Here is a 12,960-nt window from a genome sequence, read left to right on the forward strand (position 1 = left end):
GAAGTGTCATTCTCCCCTTCACTACTTCTTTCCCTGGTCTTTCTGCCTGGGATATGGACCTGGTAACAACAAGACCAAGGAATCCTGGGTCTCAATACCAGGGAGTCCCGAATTGCCTGGCCGGCTTATACTGGAATATTACTAGAGAAACCAACTTTCTTCTGATTTGAGCCACTGTTATTTAAGAGTTTTGTTAAACTTGCCAAACCTGCATTCTAACTGTTACAGCCACACAAGTCAGCCACAGGGGAGAAGGAAAGAAGGCAGGAAAGGAGGAAGGAAGGATGTAGATGGAGGGGCACAGGTAGTCTGGTTGGGCTCAGAGACACTCAGGGAAACCTTCTGGGAAGGACTCTGAGCTGCATCTTGAAGGAAGAGAAAATGTGGAGTGGGGAGCAAGGGGGCAAGCCTTCCAGAAGGGGCTGCAGCAGGAGCAAGGGCCTCGAGGAGAGACCTGGGCAAGGCCTTGAAGGACAAGGAGGGCTTGAACAGGCTGAGAAGAGAGAGGAAGGCAAATCAGAGGGGAGCCCAGTGCCAAATGGGGAATTTCGCCAGGTGAAAGGAAATCGGGTGTAGGGAATCTGGAGTTCTTCATGAGGCCTGAGGGCAACTGGGGGCTGGAATTGGAGGCAGAGGAATGATTGGGGAGTCCCTGGCCCTCTCTTAGAGGACCCACTCTAGGGCTGACCAGTCATCCATACCCCATGCCCCATGCCAAGATGAGCATAGCTCTGCTGGGCCTGAATTTTTGACATCTTCTTGTCAAGGGTTCCTCCGGTGGGCAGCCAGGGCCAGCAGGAGTGCAGCCAAGGTCACTGCTTTCAGCCCCAGGGCCGCAAGAGTGAGCACAGACAGGAGGCCTGGGGGACAGAGAGGAAAGCTCAGGAAGGACCCCAGCTGAGCCCCCAACACCCCACACCTCAGTGCCTCTATGGTGCAGTTGGGTCAAGCTTCTGTATAACCTCTGGGGCCTCATCCTTTTTACCCTGGAAGAGATCAAAGACCTCCCATCCCCCTGTCCCAGGCTCGAAGAGCCTTTGCCCAATATCCTACCTCTACCTTTTTTCTTTTTGCAGTACACAGGCCTCTCCCTGTTGTGGCCTCTCCCGTTGCAGAGCACAGGCTCCGGACGCGCAGGCTCAGCAGCCATGGCTCACGGGCCTAGCCGCTCCGCGGCATGTGGGATCTTGCTCAGCGGCCATGGCTCACGGGCCTAGCCGCTCTGCGGCATGTGGGATCTTCCCGGACCGGGGCACGAACCCGTGTTCCCATGTGGGATCTTCCTGGACCGGGGCACGAACCCGTGTTCCCTGCGTCGGCAGGCGGACTCTCAACCACTGCGCCACCAGGGAAGCCCCCTACCTCTACCTTTAATCATCTTGACAGCATCTCTGACCTCTGATAACAATAGAAAATTGCTTTCATTATAGACTGCTCAGCTCCTCTGTCCCAGGCCCTGAGCTAAGCACTTCCTAATTACCTTATATAATCCTCAAGCTAATCTTGCAAGGTAGGATAGCAATCCAGCTTGTATAGATAAGGAGACAGATCCAGAGTGGGGAAGTGATTTGCTCAGGTCTACATGTGTCCAAGTAGTGATGGGACCAAGTGGTTTGGCTCCCAAGAATGGCAGGAACAGGGCTGAGCATCAGGGAAGCTAACCTGGTCACCTCTATTCCAAGTTTGCCCCAGTTATCAAGTGCCCTTGAGTGTACTTTGAGGTGATGTGACAGGCACAGTTCTGGGCACTTGACACATGTGGCCCCATTGGATCTGTACATAACCCCACGAGGTAGGTTCTCTGTTTCTTATCTCCCTTCTTCCCCCTAGATCACAGAGCAGGGCACCAGAGATTCAAGGAGTAAGGCAACCTGTCCATAATCCCACAGCTAGAAAGGGGCTCAATCCAGGAAGCCTGGCTACAAAGCCATGTTCTTCAGCACTGTTATGCACAGCTTCATAGTGTAGCCTTGCTCTGAATCACGGGGAGCTCATCACCTCGTAAGCAATAGTGCCCACTGAACAGTTAGCACTGACTGTTAGAAAGTCTTTCCTTTGATTGAGCTTTAATGTGGTTCTCTGGGTTCTGGTTCTGCAGCTGAGATGGAGTCCTGGGAACTGTCTTAGTGGCAGAAGGGCCCTAGAAGTCTGGAACTGCACCCTTCCCATGGCCAAGCCATCTCTGGCCCCACTTACCTGTGGGAGCCTGGTTAATGCCACTGGAGATAGGTACACTCACCTGATGGAAATACCTTGGCTGCACGTTCATTGGTGAATTCTGACTCTTGGAGAGAAGTGTGCTTTGCTGCAAGGGAGAGAGGTGGTCTCACACTCCTCTTTCTTTCTATCACTCCACTTCTTGAGTCCCTGTGTTAGGAGCTGGGGTCCCTGAGATGAGTCTGCCAGTTTCTGCCTGGGATGGGGGCTAGAAGTCAAGCCCTGTAACTATGAAGGACTAGTTAGACCTGCATGAGCCTCTCTGGGGTAGGGACAATGCTTGCTTCATTGCAGTGTCTGCAGCACCTAGTACAGTGTAGAGTAGTCAACAGGCATGCAATAGATGTTTGTCGAATCATTAACAGTCTATAAAAAGTTCTGTGGAGCCCAGAATGGGGATAAATTAACTCTGCCTGGGAGAAGGAGAAGATTTCACAGAGGAGGGGCTATTTGTGCTGGGCCTTGAAGGATGAGTAGAAGTTCTCCGTAGAAAAGGAGAAAGCATTCCAGGCAGAGGGAATAGCTTATGTGAAGGCCTTGCGGCTAAGAAGAGCTAGCTTGTTTGGGACATGAAATTTTCCTTGTGGACCACCTCCCCCTCTCCCCCAACATCTCCTAAACCACCTGTCTCACCTTTGACTCTCAGCCTGGTGCCCTGTCCAGATAGGTACTGCCTGTTGGGTTTCCTCTGAAACTTTACACAGTAATAAGTGCCTGCATACTCAGTGGAGATGTCATGCAGAAGAATGCTGAAGTCATTGTTGGAAGCCCGGACTGCTGTCACATTGGGGTAGGAGATGCCTCTAAAGTTGTAAACGGCCTCCCGGCTCAGACCAGCTCCCCGAAACCACCTAATGGGACCGGGGGGACCATCTCCAAGCACCGTGCAGTTCAGGATGACAGTGTCTCCAGTGGTTGCCAACACCAGCTCCTGGGGTTGGATGATCCAGAGGTCTGGCTCTGGGTCCCCAGCTTCTGCAGCCAAAGAGAGGACTTTGTTGTTCCTTCTCTCCCTCCACAGTCCAATCATTTCCTCCCTCCTATCTACCCTCCCTTTCCTTCCCCTGTTTTCTTCACTCAGTCACTCCCTCCCGCATTCCCTTGTTATTCACTAATTGATTCACCCAGTAAAGGAATTCTCAGTACCTACTATGTGCTGATGCTAGGATTGGGGGAAAGGAAGCTTGCTAAGACCCACAAATGTCCTGCCCTGGAGAAGTTCTCAGTCTGTGGGTGGAGATGATCCAGAAAATCCCCCTGAGGTTGGAAACCCAGAGGACTGCGGGACTAAGAGAAGCTTGGAAGGAGTCAGAGAAGACTTCCTGAAATGCTTGCATTAAGTTAAAATTAACCCCCCCCACCCCAACAAACGTACATGGATACCCTCCATGTCAGTGGTTTATGGGGGTTTCACAAACATCAATTCTTCTATTTCATCACCTGAATATCCCTTGAAGTAGGAATTTTGTTGCCTATTTTGCAAGTTAAGCACTTGAAGGAGATAGAGCTGAAGTGACTAATTTAAGAACACATTTCTACTGAATGACAGACCCAGGATTTGGGTGTCCGGGTCACCAATGGTGGACTTATAGATAGTATGAGTGGTTACTTGGGGATTAAATGATCAGCCCCAGTTCTTGACTTTCCTCTGATAGTGTGGCACATCCATACTCTTGCTGTGGATTCATGGTGGCCAGGTACACTTCCTTGTCTCTTAACTTTGACCTTAGCCATGTGACTTGCTTTAGCCAATGGGCTGTTAGCAGACATTATATGAGTAGAAGCTTGAAATGTGCTTAGGGTGCTGGGACTTGCCCTCTTGTGCTTCTGCCATCTCCATGAGAAATATGTACTCTGGCCAGTCTGGGCCCTGGAATGAGACATGTAGAACAGAACCACCCCAGCTGCCTGTAAATGTGTGACTGAGACATACTAATTGTTATATGCCACTGAGAATTTGTGTGTGCAGCATGATTGTGGATAAAGGTGACTGATGCAGGGAGCTAGATCAGAGCAGAATGCTATGACCTGCAGGGCCTGATACTCACTCTTCACAAGCACAGAGGTGCCCTCATCCAACTTCTTTCCTGAGCGCTCACTCAAGCCATCAAGTCTCACACAGTGGTAGGTTCCAGCATGTTTCGTGGTGACATTGTGGATATAAATGGAATAGTCACAATTAAGTGGTTCCAGTGTCTTCTGGATCATGGGCATCACCCCGGGGAAGAAGCCATGTTTGAAGTTATAAATTTCCTGCTGGTCCTTGTTGCTCACCTTGACCCATTTTATCATGTCTTCAGTGCAGGAGCCGACTACTGTACACCTCAGCAGGAGTGTCTCACCTTCTGCCACCAGCATGGGGCCCTCAGGCTGCAGGACCTGCCACTTACCCCCCTTGCTCTGCTCAGAAGCTCCTGCAACAGAGGAAGCAAGACCTTGTGCTGGGCTGGAGGGACTTGAAGCCCTAAGAGACAAACTTAACATAAACCAGCCATCAGCTGGTCAAGAACAATTGCTTAGAACACTTGAAGGGTGTTGGAGAGGGAAGTAAAAGAGGAGATGAGGCAGCTGGCTGGAGAGAGAGAGAGAGAGCAGGGCTATTAAGTGGATTACTTATGAGTAATAGATGGCACTTGAGTGCTCACCATGTGCCAGGCAATGCATGTATTATCTCATTTATTCCTCCAACACTCCTTAGAGGTTGGCAGCATCATCCCCATCTTACAACAGAAGACATTGAGAACCCAGAAACAGTTAGGTAGCTTTCCCAGGATCACTGCTAATTGGGCTGAATTTTGCCTCCCCCACAAATTCATATACTGAAGTCCTAACTCCCAGTACCTCAGAATGAGATTTCATTTGGAGATAGGGTCTTTAAATAGGTGATTAAGTTAAAATTAGGTCACATAGGTGGGTCCTAACCCAATATAACTGGTGACATTATAAGAAGAAGATAGGTTGAACTATGGAGTTTGGCTTGAGACTGGGCACAGAGAAGGAAGGCCAAGCCCTCCCATGGAAGTTCTTCTACACCTGGGTTATGAACAGCAACTCAGGTACTCCCTCCAAGAGCTCTGTGAGCTTCTCCATTTCTGAGAGAAAACTAATGCTCAAGGAGGTGCAGAAACCTGAGGGGAACCATGCATTCAGTAGGTGTCATGGCGAGGATTTGGACTCAGATCAACTGCCTCAAGATTCTGCTCACTACAAGGTCATCAGCTTTGGGCCCCGAGTTTCCCTTCATCTGTGCTTCCATCAGGCCTTGGGAATAACTTGGTCTCATTCCAAGACTTAAGTTTGTATCACGGTGTTTCTCAGTTGGGAGTGAGGTAGGGGAGTAGAATGAAGCAAACATTCCCTTCTAACAGGATCTGGGGAAGGGTTGTGGAATTCTAAATTCATTTCCCCCCATCTTCAGCTAGGCATGTGCCATTAGCCACTAAGAACTGCCTCACAGCTGTGACCAAGTGACACCCCACATTCAATCCTAGGAATTTCATTTGTCCTTAGTTCCAGGAAGTTTTCAGCAAACACCCACCCCCCAAACACCACTATTTGAGTCAGTCAGACCTTGTTCTCTCTAATTCTTTCTAGTGGTTCTTCCCCTGGCCTCAGGTAGTTTCCTCACATGGATGTGCTAAACTGTGCCCATCACTCAGCACAGGGCTGAGAATGATGCCTGCTCCCACCTGTAAAACTGGAAAACCTCATGATCGACAGGGCAATGGGTAGACTACACAGAAGGGAGTACTCTACCTAGAGAGAAGTGCTCTGGTCCCACCTAGCAAATCTAGAAAGCAAGGTCCCCAAATAATAAAATATAATAACGTTCTATTGTGAGGCTTATAATGCATGTGTAAGTAAAGTTAAGGCAATAACAAAATAAAGGCTGGTGTGGGGAGAATGTTAGTATACCATCATAAGGTTCTTATACTATGTGTGAAATGGTATGATACCACTTAAGGTAGATGTTGATAAATTAAAGAGGTATATTATAAACCCTAAAACAACCACTAAACTTCAAAATAAAGTTATAGCTAATAAGCCAATAAAGGAGAGAAAATAGCATTATAAAAATATTAAATTACCAAATGAAAACAGAAAAAGAGGAAAAAGGGAACAAAGAACAAGTAGAACAAATAGGAAAGTAATAGATTTAGACCTAATCATATCAAAAATTACTTTAAATGTAAATGGTCTAAACATTAGTAGTTAGAGATTGTCAAATTGGACAAAAAAGTAATATTCAACTACATGTTGCCTACAAGAACTCCACTTTAAATATAAAGGTGCAAATATGTTAAAAGAAGAATGATGGAAACAGATATATCATACTAACACTAATCAAAAGCTGGAGTGGCTATATTAATATCAGATAAAGTGGATTTTGAAGCAAAAAATATCTCCAGGAATAAAGAATGCCATTTGATAATGATAAAGGGGTAAAATAATCAAGAAGACATAAAACCCCCAAACATTTATGCACCTAATAACAGAACTTGAAAGTATATGAAGCAAAAACCAACAGAACTGCAGGGAGAAACAGGCAAATCCACAGTTACAGTCTGAGATTTCAATATCCTTATTCAATAGTTGATAGAACAAGTAGGCAGAAAATCAGAAAGAATACAGAAGATTTAAAAATACTATCAACAACTTAGTCTAGTTGATATTTACAGAAAATTGTATCCCCAAATAGCAGGATATACAGTTACTTTCAATTGTACAAGGAACATTTACAAAGATAGTGCATGTTCTGAGTCATAAAAAAGTCTCAATAAATTTAAAGGAATTCAAGTCATGAAAGCATGAACTTTGACCACAATGGAATTAAATTAGTAGAATCAGTAACAGACAGATGCCTGGAAAACTTCAGATGTTTGAAAACTAAATAACACACGAGTCAAAGACAAAATAAAAGGGAAATTAGGAAGTATTTTGATCTGAATGAAAACGAAAACACAACATTAAAGTTGGTGGCATGCTGCTTAAGCTGGTGGATATTTTAGCATTAAATGCTTATTTAGGAAAGAAGAAAAGACTTAAATGAATGACTGTAGTTTCATCTTAAAATAGAAAAAAAGAGCAAATTAAATCAAAAGTAAATAAAAGAAAGGAAACTACAAAGATCTGAGTGAAAATCAATAAAATAGAAAACCAAAAACAATAGAGAAAATCAACAAGAATGAAATCTTTGAGAAAATCATTAAAACTAATACATCTCTAGCCCTTCTGAATAAGGAGAAAAGGAGAGTGAGAGAAAGAGAAAGAGTGTGTGACAGTCATAGATAGGTATCAGGAATGATAGCAGTGACACCAGTACAGATTTTACAGATATTAAAAGGATAATTAGGCATTGTTATTAACAAGTTTCATGGCTAAATATACTTGACAACACAAACAAATTTCTTGAAAATCACAAACTACCAAAGCTACCTCAAGAAGAGATAAATAGATGTTTCTATCTATTTAAAACATTTAATCTGTTTAAAAAACCTTCCCACAAAGAAAACTCCAAGTCCAGATAGCTTCACTGGTGAATTCTACCATATATTTAGATACAACACCAAAATCTTGATCAATAAAAGAACAAATTGATAAATAAAAATTAAGAACTCTTAAAAGGAGTTCAAAAGACACTTGTGAGAGAAGAAAAGACAAGCTACAGAGTAGGAACAAATCTTTGCAAAGCATACATCTGATAAAAGGTTTGTAACCAGAATATACAAAGAATTCTCAAAACTCAATAATAAGAAACACAATTTAAAAATGGGAGCTGAACAGACCCTCATCAAAAAAATGCACATGAAAGATATTCGACATCATTACACAGTAGAGAAATGAAAATTAAAACTACAATCAGATATCACTACACACCTTTTAGAACGACTAAAATTGAAAAGGCTGACTATACCAAGTGTTGGCAAGGATGTGGGGGAAATGTTATCCTCCGACACTGATGATGAAAATGTAAAGTGGTACAACCACTTTGGAAAACACTTTGGCAGTGTCTTAAAAAGTTCAACAATCACTTACCATATGATCCAGTCATTTTATTCCTAGGTATTTTCCCAAGAGAAATGAAAGCGTATGTTCACACAAAAACTTTTATATGAATGTTGATAGATGCTTTATTTGTAATAGCCCCAAACTGCGAACAACCCAAATGTCTATCAATAGGTTAATGGAAAAACAAGCTGTGGTTTATCCATACAGTAGCTAGAAATGACTATTGATATGTGCAACAATATGAATGAATCTCAGAATAATTACAATGAGTAAAAGAAGCCAGGCAAACAGGAGTATATACTGTATGATGTTTGTTGTATAAAGTTCTAGAAAATGCAGACTACTCTATAGTGATGGGAAGCAGATAAGCTGCTGCCTGGGGAGGAGGAGGAGTGGACAGGATGAATCACAAGGAAACTTTTATAGGTGTTTGATGTATTCCTCATCTTGATTATCTTGGTAATAAGTTCACAAGTGTGAAATGTCCAATGCCCACAAAACTTGTCAAATTGTACACCTTAAATATGTACAGTTTATTGTATGTCAATTATACCTCAATAAAGCTGTTTAAAAATTTATGAAGATGAAGCTTCTGTGTGTGATGAGAAAGGGAGAACTAATGGAGAAGAGGCAGTGGGAGGAGATGGGGGCTCAGAAAGTCTCATGGTTCTTATCCCAGTTGGGGTGAGTCTGGGGAAGTGAAATAGGGAGGAAACTGGAGCCTGGAATAAGGCCCTGTGCCCCACCCCCCTCTCTCTCTCCCTTTCTTGATTCTCCTTCTGTGTTGTCACATGGACTTTGGGAATTGTCCTCGGTGCTTTGTCTCTACCTTGGCTGTGGAGCTGGACCAGTCCCTTTCCCACAGCTCTGGGATTCCTTTCCACACATTTCCCACCTGCATGCTCTGGTTTTTCATGATTCCTGTTGAGGGGTTCCCTTTTGGAAGCATGATAGAAATCAATATTTTTCAAAAATATTTTGAATATATTTTATCCAAGTTAGTTTAGATATATGATTTCCTAACCTAGTGCCTCACATGTCATGGACACTCAGAAGTCTTTGTGAAATGAGTTAATAAGAATTATGATTCACGAGGTTTCCCTGGTGGCGCAGTGGTTGAGAATCTGCCTACCAATGCGGGGGACACGGGTTTGTGCCCCGGTCCGGGAAGATCCCACATGCCGTGGAGCAACTAGCCCCGTGAGCCACAATTACTGAGCCTGCACGTCTGGAGCCTGTGCTCCGCAACAAGAGAGGCCGCAATGGTGAGAGGCCCGCGCACCGTGATGAGGAGTGGCCCCCACTTGCTGCAACTGGAGAAACCCTCGCACAGAAACGAAGAGTCAACACAGTCATAAATAAATAAATAAAATTAAAAAAAAAAAGAATTATCCTTCACATTTTCCTCGAGAAAACCAGTTGGAAGAAGAGAAGTGGTGCCCCAAGTCACAGCCAGTGAACGAGGGAACATCCAGGTCTGACTCCACACCAGGGTCCCACTGGGGCCTCTCTTGGGGGTGACAATTCTCGAGGACCCTAGGTGTGATGAAAAGAATCGAGATCTCATTAGGGCTTGGGGCAGAGACCCACATGGGCAAGTGGTGGAATGAGCCCACTGATAGCCATGCATATTGTCTGGTGGATCAGAGGGTTCTGGGCTCAGAGGGTGAGTTGTACCCAGAAGGCCCAAAACTCAGGAGCTAAATCAGCCTGATCCTGACTTAGAGGAGACATGGGTATGATAATACTAGCCAACAGCTATTAAATCTTTACATCATGCCAGGTATTTATAGACATTATCTCATTGACTCCTCCAAACAAAGAGGTGGGTCCTAGGATTAGTCGCATTTTGGCTCATGGATGTTTGATTTGTATCGTTGCACAGAGCCCAAAGCTTAGATGGGCCTCATGATTGCCTTAATGCTCTACTGCTGCTGTCTTAAAATTCTTAATACTTTTTTTTAACGTCTTTATTGGAGTATAATTGCTTTACAATGGTGTGTTAGTTTCTGCTTTATAACAAAGTGAATCAGTTATACATATACATATGTTCCCATATCTCTTCCCTCTTGTGTCTCCCTCCCTCCCACCCTCCCTATCCCACCCCTCTAGGTGGTCACAAACCACCGAGCTGATCTCCCTGTGCTATGCGGCTGCTTCCCACTAGCTATCTATTTTACGTTTGGTAGTGTATATATGTTCATGCCACTCTCTCACTTTGTCACAGCTTACCCTTCCCCCTCCCCATATCCTCAAGTCCATTCTCTAGTAGATCTGTGTCTTTATTCCCATCTTACCCCTAGGTTCTTCATGGCCTTTTATTTATGTATTTATTTTTATTTTTTATTGAATTATTTTTTTCCTTAGATTCCATATATATATATGTGTTAGCATACATATATGTATGCTATATGTTGTTTTTCTCTTTCTGACTTACTTCACTCTGTATGACAGAGATCCATCCACCTCACTACAAATATCTCAATTTCGTTTCTTTTTATGGCTCAGTCATATACCCTGAGAAAACCATTATTCAGAAAGAGTCATGTACCAAAATGTTCATTGCAGCTCTTAATATTTTTTTGTGTGTGTGTGTGGTACACGGGCCTCTCACTGTTGTGGCCTCTCCTGTTGCAGAGCACAGGCTCCGGACGCGCAGGCTCAGTGGCCATGGCTCACGGGCCCAGCCACCCCGCTGCATGTGGGATCCTCCCTGACCGGGGCACGAACCCATGTCCCCTGCATCGGCAGGCGGACTCCCAACCACTGCGCCACCAGGGAAACCCTCTTAATACTTTTTGAACAAAGGACCTGTACTTTCATTTTTCACAGGGCTGAGCAAATTATGTAGCTGGTCCTGGGCTGAGCCTCACCATTTTTATATTTAATACAGTACCCCTAGAGAAAGGCTCCAAAGAGCAGTTCTTTGTAGATAGGCATACAAGTGTCTGAGCCAGAACCTGGCGGTATGAGCCCAGAGCCTGGAAGCTTAACATCCCTGTTCTCAGCTCCTCCCTCCCCCTCCATCTTGGTGGGGTCAAGCCCCTCCTGACACCTCTCTGTGGGATCAGCCAGGGGTGGATCTTGTTCTGTCCCAGATCCTACTCACCCCAGAGGACAAGGAGTAGTGCCAGCAGCCAGGAGCAGGGAGGTGAATGAGCCAGGCGGGTAGGGGTGGACATCACTGGGGGCAAAGTGTACCTCCCGTGGTCTCCTAGACTGGCCACCATTCTGTTCTCTGATCGGTGTTGGAGTCTGAAGTGAGATTTGTGGGCAAGGCTTTTTCTGCTTCTCATGGCCAAGGCTATTTGGGGAAGTATTTTCACTACCGCAAGTCAAAGCTGCTGTTGTAAGAGGAAGAACCTGGGTGGAGAGGTTTCCGGCTTTCGTGTCTGAGCAGTAGTTCCTGTAATCACCCTGTCAAAGACTTAATGACCTTTTCCAGGCCCTGTCCTTGGCATCCTGGGAGGGAGATGAGCATGGCTGTCACAGTGTGCCCTCAAGTCAGCCTGACTTTGGATCAAGAATTGGGTCTGCCTCTTCCTGGCTGTGTGACATTTCAAAGTCACTTGTCATCTTTGAGCCTTTGTTGCCTCATTTGCAAAATGGGGACAATAACAATCCTTTCCTAAGAAAGGTGTTGCAGGAATAATATATGTGTGTGAGGGCTTAGCATAATGTAAAGGCTAAACATATTAGCCATCATTATTCATAATATGTAGGAAATAGAGGAGGTGCTATTTGCTTAAGAAGGACTTATTATAAAGCAAGCTTCCCAGAGGCCTTTTAGCATTGCAAGGCGGCACACACTCTCTTCCTAATTGTGTAATCGTGGGCAACTTTCTAAACCTCCCTTTCCTGGGGTCCAAATGTAACACACTTGGATTGTGCAAAAATCTGTGTTTTGTGGCACCTTAATTTTCTGGAATAGATCTGAACTTCCTTGAGACCCCCCCCCGCCCACCGCCCCCATCATGCTGCCTATCAGGAAGGAAAAGATTAAGTGTGCTAATTAATCCCAGGCTCTTCCAGGTCTGACAGCCTCTTTAGCTGCACTGTCTGGATTCAAATCTTGGCTTTACCCAGATCTGGCTGTGTGACCCTAGGACAATCATTGATCTGTAAAATTAAAATAAAAATATGCTTGCAAGTATGGGGTGGAGTAAGCACTGTATATGCTGCCATCCTTCCCTCTTAGGTTAACTCAGTCTTTTCTAGAAAAAAAAAAAAAAAAAGCTCAAGCTTTCAGTGCTTCCTTTCTCTCCTAATGCAGATGGTCCTGGGTGCAGAGGAAGCTGAAGTTTCTTTCTGGGGTGGAATAGTGGGCCTTGGGTCTGAACACTGTCTTGGGGTCTGGGTCTGTCTTGGAGGTTGGTCTAGTTTCATCCCTGAGCACTTTTCACTGGGTCTGTTGAGGTGTGGCTGGTCCTGTATGGCCTTTGGGACCTTTCATTGGCACCACTGCTAAATTGCATTGCCTCCTCTACTTGTTCTCCTGTTGAGGAGGCCCATCTATTGGAACCTCTTTGAACAGACCACAGGCCTAGAGAATTCCACCAGACCCTCAGGACCTCCATGTCATCCTCACAGGGGAACTTTTGAATCAACCACTTATCTCTGTGAATTCCATTCTCAGCTATTTCTTTCATTCTCAAGTTTTTTTAAATATTAGTTTAATTTATTTTAATAGGTAAGGCATTGTATTGGTTAGCTACTGCTGAGTAACAAATCATA

General features: G+C 44.7%; 1 protein-coding gene across 1 annotated transcript; it reads right to left on the bottom strand.

Moving 5' to 3' along the window:
* Positions 1–762: 762 nt before the first annotated feature.
* Positions 763–11,408, bottom strand: LOC132475976 (signal-regulatory protein beta-2-like). The gene is made up of 5 exons (XM_060077658.1): positions 11,336–11,408; positions 4,266–4,631; positions 2,851–3,192; positions 2,240–2,305; positions 763–860 (listed from the first exon to the last, which is right to left on the bottom strand). The coding sequence occupies exons 1-5, from the start codon at positions 11,406–11,408 to the stop codon at positions 763–765; spliced, it is 945 nt and encodes a 314-aa protein (XP_059933641.1).
* Positions 11,409–12,960: the final 1,552 nt, after the last annotated feature.

Source organism: Mesoplodon densirostris, chromosome 16 (assembly GCF_025265405.1).
Source record: "Mesoplodon densirostris isolate mMesDen1 chromosome 16, mMesDen1 primary haplotype, whole genome shotgun sequence".
NCBI lineage: Eukaryota > Metazoa > Chordata > Mammalia > Artiodactyla > Ziphiidae > Mesoplodon > Mesoplodon densirostris.